The sequence below is a fragment of the Hippoglossus stenolepis genome, chromosome 10 (assembly GCF_022539355.2).
Source record: "Hippoglossus stenolepis isolate QCI-W04-F060 chromosome 10, HSTE1.2, whole genome shotgun sequence".
NCBI lineage: Eukaryota > Metazoa > Chordata > Actinopteri > Pleuronectiformes > Pleuronectidae > Hippoglossus > Hippoglossus stenolepis.
In genome coordinates, this window is record NC_061492.1 from 3,938,883 (window position 1) to 3,956,666 (window position 17,784).

Sequence of the window (17,784 nt, forward strand, 5' to 3'; positions counted from 1 at the left end):
ATTTAGTTTTATTTGAAATGATCAAAGACGCATCAAAGCCGTTTTTAGCTTCTGAATCCACATTATCGAAAAGGTAAACTACAGATGAGCGGTAGTTGTAAGTTTCTCAGACTACGAAGCATTAAAATCTGCTAGATACACACACACACACACACTTCAGCCTGTTTAATGTTTGATTTCCTTTGGGGATCAAGATCTGTGCATTATACCCAGAAACATTAACAAAAATGTCCTGTGTTGCCATCTTAACAAGTAAACATTCCTGGATCTGCCCATTAAATTGAATGCGTTCTTTCAAGGCCTCATCCCTTCACTAAGTTCAGCAAAATTCAGTTTGGTAGTTTTAGTGTAATCCTGCTGGCAAGTGAACCAACAGAGAAACAAGGTTAAAACATAACCTCTGAACTTCTTTCTTAAGCAAAAATCAAACCATCCACATGCAGCCCAAAGATAGTTTTCTATTGATAAATTTAATTATCGTTACCACTCAATCAAAATAAGAAATTTCCCCAGTTTTCCAGGAACAGCAGATTTAACAAAACAGACATTTGATCTTTATACACGTATGAAAACATTATATAAAACACAAACACCAAACTTAAACATTCTCTCTAAATGAAAAGCAAAACAACTCCGTTCTCTTTATGGTTTAAGTAACTTTATTGAAGGGAAAACTAAAAAGAAACAGAGCCACAAGTTGATTATCAACCATCAGCTTTGTGTCAATATTTTAGGGCTACAAGAAGACAGTGTTCAAGTGGGCATAAAACTAATTGCTCATCTACTGGCTTCTAAATAACAAAAAGAAATAGAAAGCCTTTGAGGGGAACCAAATTTTTTCCAACCATTCAGCCTTACAATCCACTTAATTTGCAGAAACATCAGATATAATAGCCTACCTTTATTAACATGCATAAAATACAACATTGAAGTTCTTATATTTTGTTTCCTTAACATTGATATATACTGCTGTGCTTCTCTGTACACACACTGATAGTGGAATAAGATACACTTCTTTCCTCAGGTAATAAATCCCTATGCTAATGATCAGAAGAACATACTGACGTCACACCAGTTTCGCTCGTCTTTCAGAGAGAAGGCATTCCCCGTTTCGGATTTGATCACTTTCAAATAATGGCAGACAGATTTTTTTTTTTTTTGCCAATCGGAAACCTTGAAACTCATAATTTTTTACGTTACAGCCCAAGACAGGCTTCTCCAGAAACGCTGAGGAACTCAGCTGACCTCAAAGTAAACATCGACCTCGCAGGATCCAGCCGGTTTCCCCCCTTCGGTCGTCATGGGGCTGATAAGCTGTTCAGCATCAGGAGACCAGTTGCATCAGATTCTACTACGTGTGTGCAGAGTAAATGACTACCATCACCAAATCTGGGTTGAAAAACTCTTACTGGTGCATGCTCAAGCTGAGTGTTCAGAACCATGGTGATTTTTTTTTTTTTTAAATCCGTTCAAAATGGGAATTGAAACCTCACAGAAACTGGCATGTGTCCTAGAGAGAAAACACTATCTTCTTATGAGCACGCAGGTTGGGGGAAAGGAGGGTAAAATGCTCTGATTAACAAAAAAAGTGAAAAAGAAGAAAACAGAATCCTGGAATTTTAAGTTTGAATCAGCGACCACATTTTCCACCAGCTTCCTGGACGATGCCATCACATTGCGTATTTGGTTGTCCATTCTTTTGCCATTCTGGTGTATCTGCAAGGAGGGGAAACCAGAGGGGGAATTAGAAACTCTCAAGCCTATAATTCAAACAGGTTTGATTTTACCACATGCATCGGAGCAAAGTGCTTTTTAAAAAAAAAAAAACAACCAGGCAAGCAGAGACTGCACAAGTATACTGGACACGTCATGCACAAGTTTCTGGTTATTAAAATGTCTTTGTGCTTACACACCAATACCTCGAATTTTGGTCAGAACAAAACCTCTTCATGCAAGAGTTAGTGGCTACATGTACATGCACAGACAATCTGCTTCTAACCCAGGTATTCAAATAATCTGATTATTGGTTGGTCGACGTTTATTAAACTACTAGAAAAGGGAATAATTACACATATATTCATATTAGGAAAAAGACACTGGGTGTTAAATCTTTTATCCCATTTGTTTTAATAGAAGAAGCAGCATTGATTTGGTTCAGCTGCTCCTTTGACTCCTGACTTATGTTTAAGTGAAGACACCTCAACTACCAAATATTAAACTTTGTACTTTCAGTTATGTTGGCGCAGCTGCAGAAATGTGCTGATTAGATGACTGGCAGATAGGAAACAGTCGCTAGTTTGATGGCTGACGAACAATTCACTACATTTTTTGAAAAAGTGGCAAAAACAATTCATGTTTAGTTTTTTGTCCTTGTGGGAAAACTCATTTCTAACTTCTCAGCTTCTGTGTTGATTGTTTGAAGTTTTTTATTTATTTATGACAAATGTTTATTTAAATTTTTTTGCCTAGCATCTGAAAAACTGTTTTCGGGAACCCGGCTCATATTATTCTTCCTCTGCTCGTCTACAGTTTGTCATCACTGCTCACGAATGCAGCTTGTTTTGGCAGCCGACCATAGGCGTGTCCTTAAGTGCACCGCTGAAACTTTTACAATGGTCCCTGCTGACAACTGCGTCACCTTGAAACACTAACTAAATTAAAAAAGGAGACCAATTACCTGTGATGATCGCCAGACTGAAGCTCATCTCAGGTCATGTTGATTGTATTCTTTTAAACTCGTGTTATGATGTTAAATGGTCAGAAATAACGTTTTCTGGAAGATGTGGTCACAAGTTTTGCTTTAAATATGTCGTAACTTAGATGAAAGTGACTACTTAGGTCGTAAGGGTCTTACAAGGTTTAGGTAGATTTCCATGCCACATTTTGTACATAAGGACGATATCCCATTAGTATTTAGAAATGTTTTAATTATAAATCTAATCTTTTGCTTCTGATTCTATCAGTTTTTGTGCATTGAAAGACTTCAACCAATCAGATCATACAGATGTTAAAAGGCCTGTATTAGTGATACCCCAGAATCCTCAAGAGACCATTTCCCCTGTGGTCCGACGCAGAGATTATTTACAGCAACACACCTGAGATTAGTACAACCACAAATCTGAAACTGCCGTAGCTTTCTACATAACAGAGATCTAAAGCCTCTGGTTATGCCAGTCAGACCAGAGCACCAAAAACACAACCAACCACTCCAACTGCACTACCCAAGATGCAGCGGGGCCTCACCCTAAAGCATGGCATACTTCGCCGTCCACTCCTGAGCTAATTTATTGTACCTGACAAGAGTGAAACTAGATAAATATATAAATACACACTTACTTCTGACTATCTGTTTTGTAGATCCGTGCGATCTCTGGCACTAGTGGGTCGTCAGGGTTTGGGTCACATAGGAGTGAGCAAATGGAGAGAAGAACTGCGAGAAACAGAAAACAGACGTTAAGACTAATTATTCTTGACAAGTTTTTCGTTATCCACATTTTGAATAACTACATCATGTTTAATACTTATTCTGTTACTGTGTAGCATAAAAAACAAATAAAAATAAAGTTTAATATGAAAAACTGTGCAGACTGTGTGTTAATCAATATAAAATTGTATTTGTAATGTTGAAAAGAAGCACAAACACAAAAGCAGTGTAAACTTAAAGGAAATAAAACACCTGCCAAAGTCCATGTGCGGCTAAAAAACATATTCAAATGATTTGACTACTTTTATAATCTTTTGTGTTTTGTCTTGTGTGTAGAATCTGTATCGATCCTTTAAACTCAACAGTAAAACCAAAGTAAAGGTTATTATTCTGACAGTTGTGTTGTTATGCTGGTGAACCTATGGTCGTGTGTTGTGACGCTTCATTATGTGTCCATCAAAAACTAAATTATTAATCCACCGTGATAACTGACAAAGTTGCTGTGAAGAGCTCAATGTGTCTCGGTTGACGATCCATACCTTTAGAAATAGTAAGTGCAGGAGACCACTGTGATCTGAGAATATCCAGACAGATACTGCCGTTACTGTTAATATTTGGGTGGTAAATTCTTGTTGTAAATGCAACCTGAAAAACAGAAACACAGAAACAAGGAAACACACACGTCAGTGGGGAGAAGTTAGATCAGGCCGAATGACACACCTACTCCCCAGGTGTCATTCCTATAAACAAGGCAGTGACATGTGATGCCTCTGACTATTATCTTCTGGAATGACAGGTATTAATTCATAAGGGTGGTGACACCGAACAGTATCACTGTTGTTGTTGTTAACCCAGACATTTGAATCTGAAGAACTCACGTTAACATGTAACAGACAGTTGTCCTGTGTTTTAGCGTAAACAGTGTTTCACCCCCCCCCAGTTCCAGATGCTGCCCATACGCCGGCCATTATTATCATCCGGCAAACAAGACAAAGAAAACCCTGTGTCAGGTGTGATCAACCACACGACTTTACCTTGGGGGGTTTGAAGGGGTAGTCTGTTGGGAAATGAATTGTCAGGAAGAAAACTCCACCCTGATATGGACTGTCAATCTGGGAGGAGAGAAAAAAGAAATAATGACTTTAATAAATGTCTTTGTGTGTGGATTTAAATTAGAAACACAGCAACTTGTTTATCAGGAAGTCTGTACTTACAGGTCCCATGATCGTGGCCTGCCAGTGAAACACTGCAGAGAACAGAAAGCAAAAGTTAGACAGAAAGGTCAAAGATGTGATCGGACAGGATCTGCGCTTGTATGAAGACCAGGATGTAGCTTGTTTAGTTGGTTTTTAGAATAAAAATCACTTTACTGTTTCCACCACCTCCAAATAGCAATCATCACATTGTGCAAGGCAGCTCACATCGAGCCCAGCTGCCAACAAGGCAACTTTACGAGCTGCCACATTTCTGTCGATCACGTAAACAGAAACTTAAGCCAATTATTTTAAACTTGTCAATCTGCCAGCGTGGAAATGTTTTATCTTTTCCAATGTGATAATCTGATGCTGCTTTTGTCCTGCGTGATAAGTGTATCTGTGGATGGCGACCTCTCGGTCCAACAACAACATGTATAAGACGTCATCTTAACTGTGGGAAATCAAACCAAGATGTAGACACAGACAATGAAAAACAAAAAACATTTGAGTTCCAGCACTCACTGTCATCACCCACTGGGCCGGCCGAGCACTGTGCCGGGGGGTCACGAGCCAGATCATTGAGCTCCTGTAATGAAAAGAGGTTTACAACAATCACCAATTAAGACCACTGTGATCCTCTGAGAGGAAAAACAACGCAAATCTTAAAATACATGTGCTGCAACGACGAGGAGGAAGAGGAGGAGGAGCGGGCGCTTTTTAAAAACATATCGGGGTGTAAATATCAGCATGGAAGGAAAATGCCAAATGACAGGTTGTGTGCTTTATTTCTCAACAACCGCCCCCCCCCTGCAGCTGGTGTTGTTATCTGCTGCCACTTCAAGATCAACTCTGACCAAGGAGTCAGGGAGTGCGCCTGGGTACAGATGAGACCTGTAAGCACACACACACACACACACACACACACACCACACACTACACACGAACTGTTATTTTTAGGTAGGCAGCTATTTCAGAGGAGCGAGGTGGAAGCCGCTGCCCCACCCGGGCCCTTCTCACTGTTTCATAAGTTCAGTGGAGGAGATTCACGTCAACAGCAGGAGGGGATGAAGTTCACAGCCCCGTCAGGGGGTGTTGATCTCATCTCATCTGCCGCCGCTGCCTCCATTTCAGTGGCGGAGGACACACTGTGCCGTGCTCGGGACAAATGGGTTACGACCACATACCAAGGAAGTGTCTCACGAACACAGCGCTGATCCACTGCCCGATATCATGAGTCATGAGTTTCGGTAACGTCGTAGTCGTCGTGTTGTGAAATAATTCACACAACACACGACTGAGTTGGGGGACACACGAAATCCAGCGTGAGGCTACAATTAAAGGTGTGTGTGTGTGTGTGTGTGTGTGTGTGGAGGGAGCAAAGTGTTGGGCAATGCTCGAGGCCTCGTCTCTGTGCCGAGCCTGGAAAGTGAAACCGTTAATGTTCCCCAGCTAGTCCCCAAAGCCCGAGCGGGGTCTCAACCCGCCTTTAGCCGAGTCAAAGACCCCCATCCACCGGGTGGTTGCCCCCTGCGTGTTAAACACAACCTCCGGGGCGGAACTCTCCGTCTAACGGGCTCCACCGCCGCGCTCCCAACCAGGGGCAGCGGCTCCGGAGCTAACGCCTGTGGGGAGGCTAGGCGCTGCGGAGCTAGCGTGCGAACGACGCGGTGCTCTTACCTTGTGGATCCGTTTCAGGGCCATCGTCTGTCGGTGGTGTGCGCTTCAATCCGAGGAAGGGGGGGGTTCCGGTCCGAAGGGGGCGATGGGGGCGACCCCGATGTGCCAGGATGAGCCGCTGCCGGGGGGGGTTTAACAAGCGGACGCGAGGTCAACTCCGCGGCCTTTTTCCTTCTCGGGGGGGGGCTAGCGGAGTTGGCTAACGGGGCGAGCTAACGGGGCGAGCTAACACTACGTATGCGCGGTGGTAACAAAGCTAGCTGGCGGTCCGATCCACCGGGCGATGCGGTGTGAAGTCCTCGCGTTTTCCCCGCTGGGTCTAAGGCTCGTTATCTGGTGTCCACTCGGGATGATCCGTGTCCCCTCGCTGGAGGCTGAGGAAGCGCGTGAGCCAGGTGAAGTAACCCGGGCGACAAAGCTCCTGTTCCGCTGCTGTCCGTCGGTAGCTCCGGTTGTAGCCCACTAGCGGCGGAGCGGGTGTATGAGACGATTTATGGCTGAAGGAGGCGCAGCGGCGGCGGAGGGACGGAGCGGATGTGATGGAGGATTGGTGACGACACGCGCGCAGCGCAAATACACACACCTATAAACGTACCCACAAACAAATACACGCACACTAACACACAAACACTTATACACATGAACACACACACCCTAACACACAAAGAGACACACTAACACACACACACACACACACATATATATATATATATATATATATATATACACACACACACACACACCTATGTACACATATATATATATATACAATATACACACACACATCACACTAACAAATACACACACATATACATATATATACACACACAAACATATTCACACACACACTAACAGATACACACACAAACATATTCACACACATACATACACAGAGAGACACACATATGCACACACACAAACACAAATATGTATAAGCACACATACATATACACACAGAGACACACTCACACATATATACAAAGAGAGAGAGAGAGACACACACACACATACATGCATATACACACACACACACTCACACACACCCACACACACCCACACAAACAGGCCTGTCAGGACACGTCAGATTTTAATTGTTAACGGCTCTAATTCAGATGTGATTCATTTTCTAAATATGTGTCACATTAGAAATGTGTCATCATGTTCAACGTGAACACAAAATATTCTCTACTTCTGTCGTAGTCAAACATACTTTTTATTAAATTGATTTATTACATTGCCTTTCTTTTATATTTTGTATTCTCTTGTCAGTCTGATCCGCCTGCTTCTGTAACAACTGAATTCCTCCTGTGTGTGGATCAATAAAGTTTTATCTTATCTTAAGTTAATCAATCAAATGTTTATCTGTGTAGGCCACACTTTGTCTCTTAGGGATAAACAAGGTGCGACATCCTGTTAACCCTCAACACTTGTGTTTCATATTTACAATAATATAAATTGCACATGCAGGAGCGGGACCAGTTCCCATTGGAGTCTGATGCTGGCCACATTCTGCCAAACCCAAAAAGTGGATCAATGTTATGGATCGATCTTAGCTGAGCTTCTCTATTATTTTTGACTTTAACATTTTAAACACTTGACTTCTTGACTCTTCTTCTTTCAGCGCTTCAATTTAACCTCTTACCATATTTCTTATACAATAATATCACTATATATGTTCACACCTGCAATTTCAGCTGATATTGAGTTTACACTTCTAAATGAATATCTCATTAAAGTCACTGCACCGCAAACCTGGAGCTGCGTAAAATCTCAGTAGATGAATACTGAACACGAGAGGAACATGAGTCACATTCAGTCTCCAGGTTATTAAAAAGTTTAATTTGTTATGTTTGATGAAGTATAACAAAAACCAAGACTTCAATTTTTTACACCATTTCTTCTACAAAAATGTAAGTTTTAAAAGAAAACAATTAACTGTGTTTGGTTTCAAATAAAAGTTTGAGTTATCAACAAAAATACAAGTTTTTAACAAGGTGCTCTGCCAGGGACTTGTTTTTAAAATATGTCCTTCAACAACCATGAGCATGAATAGCATTTTATGATTATGACACTTAATAAAAGATGATTATGAAATTACACCGTGTTGTCAAACACCGTATCATCTCCAAATCCACAAACCAGCCAGCGCTGTCCTCGCTGGAAGCTACAGACATAATATTCATGTCAGCCTCACTGTGAACCAGTCAGGATTTTTAACACAGAGCCTACAGTAAAACAAAAAGAAAAGTACATGTTCACAGCTGTGATTTAATACTGGGAGACAGAGACTGTTGCATCACAACAGGCTGATTCTGCTGAACTGCTGGAGCTTTTTCCTTTTTGCCACATTGCTTGCACAAGAAATGCTTTACATTAGAAAATTAAATAAAAATAAATAAAATTCAATTTAAGTCAAGTTTTTCCTTGTAACCTGCTCAAATATTGTTGCAAGGTAATTGCTTTATAGTTAAACATGATTTCTAATAATTATTTATATATTTTTTTTTTACAATTGTACAACAAGGGTATTAATTTCACCTAATTTCGTCTCCCTATTAAATCCAGATGCACGTTATGGACTAAACTGAAGCACATTCATTACACTGTCTGGTACAAGATACAGATTCATTTTCTATTGGTTCACAGAGAGAAGGCAAATGTGTTTTATTCCCCGTGATAGAGGGTCACCATTTCCCACTCTGAGACCCTTCAAGGCACTGATGCAGGGCAGTCAGTCACTGAGATCTGTGCTTGTGCAAAGAGAAGGTGGCGTCCGGCGGAGGACAGCCGCGGGATGTGTGGGACAGGTTCAGCCTCTCAGGATCTGAATGTGTACCGTTATCCTTGACGACCGTGAGGATCATCAATGCAGAGTTCTGAGTCTTCACGGGAGGTTTCACAAAAGAACAAGGCTCGTATTACGTGGGACGGCCTCTCGATTCTTTATCAGCATTGTTTAATTCTGGTAAATCGAGGTCTTTACACAATGGATGTGTCCCATCACAGCCGTCATGACTACCACTGCCATTTTGTGTCCCTCTAAGACAAAAACTAGCACCGTCTCCAAGTCCTGCTCCGTTAGAGTCACATTGCTCCTCCATTGCATTCATGTCATTAGGAGTCGACAGCAGTGGTGAGTCCGTCACATTCTCCTCACCTGCGCCGTGCATGTCGGGAGGAGAGGTTTCCCCTTGGTGCACATGGGAACTAGAAGGCTCCGCTGAAGACCAGCTGGACGATGGGTTGACAAATCCAACAAAGTCTCCATTGGAGCTGAACCGAAGACCTTGAGCGGCCTCTCTTTGTAATTCAACCGGTTGATCTTTATCTTCTGTGTCACAAGCTCCACCCTCTGACCTTTCCCTCTCCTCCTGCTGCTCGGCGGGATCAGGAGTTGCGTCGTCACTGTGAGTCTCTTGCGGCACGTTGTTGTCTGGGTTTTGAAACTCATGTCGTGCAAACAGATCTGGACCTGCGTCTCTCTCGGCCGCAGCGTCACCCGAAGCCTCGCTCTGACCTGGCGGGGTGGGTCTGACCGTTTGGTGGCACATGGGACAGGTCTCCTGCACGTACAGCCACTTGCGGAGGCAGTTGCCGTGAAAGAAATGTCGACAGTATGTGATCACACCAGAGCTCATTTCCTGTGAAAAGAGACAAAGGGACTTGATAACAATACCTGGAGAGTATTGGCTTAATGCTGCACACGGACACTGTGATTACGTGTTACCAGAAGGTTATAAAAGAAGTCGTAAAAGAAGGAGTAACATGTAATCAGGGTTTCTGAAGTCAATGGTGTCAAAGGCCGTGTGCACATGTTTATGTTTTTAACACATGAGAGATACAAAACTGGAAGAATATAAATATCTGAGGATGAAAACAAGTTACCATACACGTAGAAGACGCAGAAGATGTCACCTGAGCTTTTGCCAATGTCAAAGTGATGTAATCAAAAACACTGTGCTTTCCGTATCTGAAGTTATACGTCATGACCTGCTTCCTGGTTATCACCCCTCGTCTAAATGTTCTGGAAATGTTCGTAGTTTATTGTGAAATATGAATATGTTATTATGTCAAGTTCTCATTTATCTTTAATGTTATTTTATATTTTGTGTCCTTGTAGAATTCTCTCTGTCCTATTTAGCTTTTGCACAAATATTAACACACATTTATTAATTGTGAATTGGCTTTTTTAACATCACAATCTCTTTTATTTTGTCATTATTCATCATTTGTATATTTGCTTTCTTACCTCTCAGTCTGTCTCTGTGCTGCTGTAACACAAATCACATCCCTCAGGGATCAAAGTCTTATCTTATCTTTTTTTTTTTTTTTTAAAGGACAATGGAAAAGTTCTTGAACCAGGAAATGGTGGAGCAAACTTTTTATCTGTACCTGTTCCTTGTTACATTAGTTCCTGTTTAGTTATAAAAATGTCTGCAAGTTTATGTTCTGGACTTTGTGTCCTGGACAGAAAACAAGTCCTCGAGCAGAAAAGATGAGATCAGTCGACTTTCACAAAAAACAGACTTTCAGGCTGAGGATTCCTTCCTGCACTGTGTCGAGAAGAGGTGGAGCTTAACAGGAAATACTGGAACCACAACCTTCAAAAGGGTACAGGAAGTGTTAAGCTGTACATCTACGCAGCGCTGTGTGTCATGTGAGCCACATACAGACTGTGGGCCTGTTTAGTCGCATCTCTTTGACAGTTACGACAGCCTTGCCTGAACTCTCATTCAAATCTAATTGGTCCCGAGATTTTTGATGAGCAAAAGCTGAAAATGTAGGCAGGTCCAAACGGTGGTTTTGATTTACACGTCTAACTCTGCTTTGTGTCACATTACAGCTCTTTGTAATCATGATCGAGAAACAGGAAGTAAGACAGAAACTGAGCAAATAAATAAATAACAGATTTCTATTTCCGATAGAATCCATACGTTTGAAAGTCAGTCATTAAGAAAATACCTGGTAGAGCTTTGAGCAACAATTTTAAGATTATAACCAACAGTAAGAAAACACTTAATCATCTGTTTTACTTCTGTTGTGTGTCTTAACACTGTTGTGTCATTTATGTGCAAATAAAAACTAGATGCCAGTTCATGAAGGTTTTCACAAGAAGTACAGTGAGATTTAAAGTTAAGTAAAATATTCTGGCTTTGAATTCTCTCCCTCCAGTGACCCGGCCATGACAGTGTGACTGACCTGGAAGCAGATGGAGCAGACGTCGTTGTGTTGCTGCAGCTGCTGAGCCGTCGCCCTGGGGAGGGAGTTGATCTTCTTGGCTGCTTCCTGTCTGAGCAGGAAGCTCCTCCAGCCGGACTGACCCCTGAGCCAAACGTTGAAGTATGAGTGGATGATGATGACAGAGGCGCCCATCCAGCTCCACTCCCCAAACAGCGACTCCCAGGTGCCGTAAGCCACCACGCAGAGCGCCACCACAAACTCCAGCACCCGGCTGACGGCGTTCACCCAGTAGATCACTTCGTCCAGGCTCTCAATCGGGTCGCTGCGAAACAGCTCCACCATGAAGAGGGAGTAGATCAGCAGGGTGCCTGTAACCTGGACAAATACAATACAACTTATCAGGATGGATTCAGATCAAAGTTCAGATTAGTTCAGATGAGGCTTATTCATTTTTATGCACGTTTTCTAAATGAGGCAGATGAGGAGGGGTCATGTTACACACATCAATATGAAAGTTTAAATGAACAGATGTTGTAATTAATGTTTCCTTTACCAGTCAGTCAATTTAATTGTTGTAATATCATTGTGTATATATATTATTTTGGTGATTTTATTGCTTCCACTGTTTAAGTTGTTCACTGTATGTGTTGTTAACCCTGATGATTATATGTATTTTATTTCAATGTGGACCCCAGGAAAAGTATGAGGAATATTTAATGTGACTACAACCTCATTCACATGACTCCTGTGGCACAATTGTCTGTGTGTGAAAAAATATGGGACAACATTGATGAAGACCGATGAAGACTATGCAGGAAGACCTGAAGCTGCATCAGTCTTTTTTGATATGACCAGTGGGGGGCACCAAAGTCAGGAGGCAGTCCCTCGTCCTACCTGAAGGGAAGTCAGCATGCAGCTGGACACTAGTATCAGGAGCCAGAAGTCCATGTGGAAGAACTGGGCGATTTTAAACGCCATGAACACCGGGAAAACCAGCAGCAGCAGACACATGCTGAGGCCGCGGAAGTGTTTCCACAGACTCCTAGACAGAGAAGTGAATGAAAAACACACCGATGAGAGTAATGCAATAAAAATACATTTAAAAAGAAAATGAAATTCCTCCTTGTTGCCATTACCTGTTGCGGGACGCAGCCAGAGCCAGAATGACCGGATCTGTAATTTCGATCATCGACTGTAGGGTTGAAGTCCCCACGATGAAGAGGATGATGCTGAGGAGGAAGGTGCGCTGCAGGGCCTGCATGTCCAACAGACCTGTCTGCAGGGCGAGCAGGAGCAGAGTGACGCCCTCCGTCACACCTCTGATGACCAGAGGACAAAGAACGGAGGTTAAGTAAAGAAAGACAGAATCACAACACTTTCAGCTTTCAGTTATAGCTGTAGACGGAAAGAATGAGGGAGGGGGAGAGAGAGAAAGACAGAGATAAAAAGAGGGAGGGAAAGCTAGACTGGAGAGAGAGAGAGAGAGAAAAAGGAAGAGGGGAGAGAAAGTGATAGAAAGAGAAAAAAAGGGGAAGAGGGGAGAGAAAGTGATAGAGAGAGCAAGAGAAAGAAAGAGAGAGAAAGAAAGAGAAAGAGATATAAAGAGAGAGAAAGAGAAAGTGACAGAAAGAAAGAGAGAAAGAGAAAGTGAGAGAAAGGGAACAATGAAATAGGAAAAGAGAGAGAAAGAGAGGGAAAGAGGAAAAGAGGAAAAGTGAGAGAGAGAAAAACTATAGTATATATAGTGTTTATAAAGTAAATACAAATATAGAACAAGTACACAGGTATGCATGGTCCCTGTGATGCTTTTCATTTCAGATGTTTTTGCAAAATACACAAATAAATAATTCACCTCCACAGACGAACTCTAATGAGAGAACACGAACCAAAAGAAGTGAACTGGTGAAAGTATAAGAGTGAAAACATCTGACCTGTGCATGACGTTCTCATTCTGAACTGCTATGTAACCTCCCAGGTACAACTTGCATAGGTTGAGCAGCCCGAGAGCCAGATATGACACCACGAAGGTCAGACCCACGAGAGAGTACGGCGTGGCACAACATTCAGACACACTGCAAACACATCAGTACTTTAACACAGTCACAGAGGAATAATATGCACTGTACAATCCACACAATCACAACAAACCTCGTGAGCAGGACGAACATGATCCCCTGATTGGCTGCCGAGGCCGCGTTGCCTGACATGGCGTCGGAGCAGAGCTGAACGATGAACAGAACAAACCAGAAGACGCTGAAGAGGACTGGGACGGCAAACTGGTTCCACAGAGAGATTCCCACAGCCAGGAGTCTGTACAGTTCAATCACCTGAGAGACAGGAGAGCAGTGGTGTGATTAGAAGAGTAAACACAGGACAAACAAACACCATCACTGCTGAACAGAAGCAAGAGAAGTGAGTACACAGTAGTAATACACATACAACTAATAGAAAACAAAATACATGGAATCTAAATGTGATTAATTAAGATTTGTAAAGTTACAAAATACAAAATACATGCACTTAAACTGAGTTTTTATTTATTTCAATACTGTATGTACGAGCAGAGATTTCCACAAGTGCAGTTAGAGGGAAGGTGATATGTTTAAATAAGTAAATGTGTTGGTAAATTCACTACCACAGTAAAAATATACAAGAAATAAGAAAAAACACACTTTTGTTTTGTATTGTTTTGTCATCTACAACCTCCAAACACACATCACTGCAACATTTCCGGTTTCAGAAGACGTGCATACCTCCACCTGAAGCAGCTCTGAATAGACAGCCCTTGCGAGGCGGTATGGCACGAACAGGTTCGAGAGGAGGAACATGGCGATCCCAGATCCGGTCAGTCCCATCGCGAACGTGTTGACCGTTAGCAGCGTGGCATGAGGGGCAGAGCAGAGTCTGGCCAGCAGGGGCAGCATGTGGGCTGAGAACAGCCACACCTTTCTGGTCTTCATCAGGAAGGCACACAGCGTGCCGAGAATAATCTGACCTGAGCAGAAAGAAAATAACGTTACTACAATCGTAAAGCTCAGCCGACTAACTACACCCATCCTGAACCACATGATGGTGGGATCACAACTGCAGATGGTATCTTTGAGCTCTGTGGATCTGGGACTGTGTGTGAAGGGACTAAATCACAGCATATTTATTGTACAAAAACAAAAATAGTATAAATGCGATGACTTTTGATACTGGTTTGATTTTAGGACTCACTGGTCATTGCAGAGACAAATCTGTTGAAGACCAGAGAATCAAGGTACACTGCTCCTTCAAACCCGTAGTGTAGCTCTTCACGAACATAATCCCTGTTAAACAAACAAAAAGAATCACGTTTTTAGGTAAATGCACAATGTACATTGTTTGTGTTAGCAGTATTCATGTGATCATAGTAACACACAGCGACGCACAACTGCCTGAGGTGTGATCCTACACTGCACACACTGTTTGTGTCTTTTTTGGAGTTACTACTTGCTCAGACTGTAAGTTCTGTGCACAGCAAAATGAGGAATCACTATATGTGAAATATATCTAATGACATTAGATATATAGACAACAGGTTTAGTCTGCTGTCATAATATCAAGCCTGAATTATTCTTATCTCACGTTACTGGACAAGACAGTGAAGGAAAGACAGAAAAATGATCCTGGTGCAATAAATCCAGGAAGTGTAGTATCTGTAGTAATAGTAGGAGGACATCTCACTTGGAAATCTGATGCCCCATGTAGAGGAGGAGCACAGCCAGGATGTGGAGGTAGAGAGTCACAATGTGTCTCAATGGCAGAACCAACACCACCACGTTAATCACATGACCTGGAAGATAGAGGAGAACATTCGTTTTTCTGTGATGCAAACAAGCTGGAACCGTTGTCACCAAATCTGCTGTATTTTGCAGCTTTGAACAACACAACATCTAAACATGTCACTGTAATTTAAGAACTGCAGACAGACTATCAAATACTATTAGGTAAGACAATCTCTCCAGTGAAACCCAGACTGTGTTCTGAGGTTGATGGCTCTTTGAATGTGGGTTAGCAGCACACCAGACTAATTCATTTGCAGGGTGAAAAAAACCTCTTAATGACTGCAAAGCGAATCAAGAATGCTCTCTAGGATGCAGACTTCATGACTGTAATCTCAGAGGAGTCACCGCAGAGTGTTAACCCCTCGTAACCCTCATAAGGGAGAAAGAGCTGACCACACAAAGAAACCAGCAGAGCTCTGGAACAAAACTCTATAGACTTATGAAACTAAAATGTATTTGTTGTTTTTTACTGATGAAAGAAACAGGATGAACGCACACAGGTAGAAAGTGCAGATGAAGACGTCAATTTGACAAGACGACAAGATTCATGAGCTTTTGTTCGACTTTTCACTGACTTCATTAAACTTGCTTTTACTTTGTTATTCCTGAAGAGACTATTTTCATTTCCCTCATTTCCAATCTATCAGTTTTGTTTCTGAGAGTCGTATCGTAGGAGATCACATGAATACGTACCCAGGTAGTACATGTTCCAGATGACATATTTGTACTTGAAGAGCATGTCTTCATTTTTGGCCCTGAGATGCTCTGTCAAACCTTCAATGTCACATCTGTACAGCAGGTCCAGCAGCAGGATGCTCGGCACCCTGAGGACAACGTTGGCCAGCTCGTCCAGACGAGGCATTTTGATTGACACCAACTGATTTTGTGGGTTGAGCAGAGTTTCTGTGTCACATGCTGTCGGCTAGTTGCACAGGACACGTTTCCAGCTGCCTCATCGCTATTAGGCTCGTCTTCTTGTCATCTGAAAGACACACAATCAGACAAGAAACACAGTTAAGGCTTCTCGCATTGCACTGCAGGCCTCCTGTATGGGCTAACATGACTTATGAGTGATTTAATACGACTTATGTATGGGCTAACAGGACTCCTGTGTCAGCTACCTGGGCTCCTGTAGGACTCCTGTAGGAGCTACCAGGACTTATTTAACAAGACTCCTGTGTGGGCTACCAGGACTCCTGTGTGGACTACCAGGACCCATAGACTCCTGTGTGGGCTACCAGGACCCCTGTGTGGACTACCAGGACTCCTGTGTGGGCTATCATGACTCCTGTGTGGGCTACCAGGACTCCTGTAGGAGCTACCAGGACCCCTGTGTGGACTACCAGGACTATAGACTCCTGTGTGGGCTACCAGGACCCCTGTGTGGACTACCAGGACCCATAGACTCCTGTGTGGGCTACCATGACCCCTGTGTGGACTACCAGGACCCATAGACTCCTGTGTGGACTACCAGGACTCCTGTATGGACTACCAGGACCCATAGACTCCTGTGTGGGCTACCAGAACTCCTGTGTGGCCTACCAGGACCCCTGTGTGGACTACCAGGACCCATAGACTCCTGTGTGGGCTACCATGACCCCTGTGTGGACTACTAGGACCCATAGACCCCTGTGTGGACTACCAGGACCCATAGACTCCTGTGTGGGCTACCAGGCCGTGGTTTAGCGCTGACTTCTCGCGTTAGTGTCACATTGTAACGTTAAACAGAAGCTGGAGGAGTGTAGGACGTGGACTGCGCACTAATACACCACATTCACAAAGCTTTCCACGTACACGTCGTGCACAGTTTCACTTACTCCGCAGCCGAACAGCCGCTCGCTAGCTCCTGGCTGCTTCCTGTTAGCTCCTCCGGCGAACAGCCTCCTGTTTTCATGTCGCTGCTCGTAGAATGTTGAAGGTTTATACAAATGCCGCTTTTCGGAGAAAGTTTAAACCTGCTGCCATCGGAAAAGTGACGTTAAACAGCGGAAATTAAACGATAAGAGGAAGAATAGAGCGACTTCTGATGTGGTGTTATGATTCCTCTGGACACTTCCGGTACACGTCATGTCCAAATGAACCAATCAGCTTCGGCTATCCTCTTTTTCAAAATAAAGGTTGTAATAATGTCGACTTTATAAAAGGTACTACTACTACTACTACTACTACTACTACTACAAATTCTAATACTACTACTTCTAATAATAATATAATAATAATAATAGTAATAATAATAACAATTAATAAATGATAATTTTGTTTATAAATGTTTATTATTGTATTTATTGTATTATTTAGATAGATAGATAGATAGATAGATAGATAGATAGATAGATAGATAGATAGATAGATAGATAATTCATAATAATAGATTATTAAATCTATAGGAAAGAGAGAAAATACATAGTTTTTATACAGAATCATGTTTATCTTTTTGCTCTAATCGTACTTTCTGTGTTAGGATCATATCTATAAATCCTTCAAGTGATATACAGCT

The 17,784-nt window shown here is 42.4% G+C and overlaps 2 protein-coding genes across 3 annotated transcripts; both read right to left on the reverse strand.

Moving 5' to 3' along the window:
• Positions 1-641: 641 nt before the first annotated feature.
• LOC118116810 (ubiquitin-conjugating enzyme E2 D2) lies at positions 642-6,809 on the reverse strand. 2 transcript variants are annotated; one of them, XM_035168697.2, is made up of 8 exons: positions 6,298-6,808; positions 5,143-5,206; positions 4,639-4,670; positions 4,459-4,536; positions 3,964-4,069; positions 3,337-3,430; positions 3,244-3,293; positions 642-1,716 (listed from the first exon to the last, which is right to left on the reverse strand). In XM_035168697.2, exons 1-7 carry the CDS (start codon positions 6,319-6,321, stop codon positions 3,245-3,247), a joined length of 447 nt encoding a protein of 148 aa, XP_035024588.1. In that variant the 5' UTR covers positions 6,322-6,808; the 3' UTR covers positions 642-1,716; position 3,244. The 2 variants fall into 2 exon arrangements, with proteins under 2 accessions (XP_035024588.1, XP_035024589.1); XM_035168698.2 differs by lacking the exon at positions 3,244-3,293 and having other exon boundaries at positions 6,298-6,809.
• A 1,306-nt stretch (positions 6,810-8,115) lies between these two features.
• On the reverse strand, positions 8,116-17,350 carry zmp:0000000662 (RING finger protein 145). Its single transcript, XM_035168159.2, has 11 exons — positions 17,105-17,350; positions 15,981-16,269; positions 15,187-15,295; positions 14,698-14,789; positions 14,232-14,473; positions 13,627-13,805; positions 13,410-13,550; positions 12,615-12,797; positions 12,373-12,520; positions 11,497-11,853; positions 8,116-9,938 (listed from the first exon to the last, which is right to left on the reverse strand). The coding sequence occupies exons 2-11, from the start codon at positions 16,147-16,149 to the stop codon at positions 9,216-9,218; spliced, it is 2,343 nt and encodes a 780-aa protein (XP_035024050.2). The 5' UTR covers positions 16,150-16,269; positions 17,105-17,350; the 3' UTR covers positions 8,116-9,215.
• Positions 17,351-17,784: the final 434 nt, after the last annotated feature.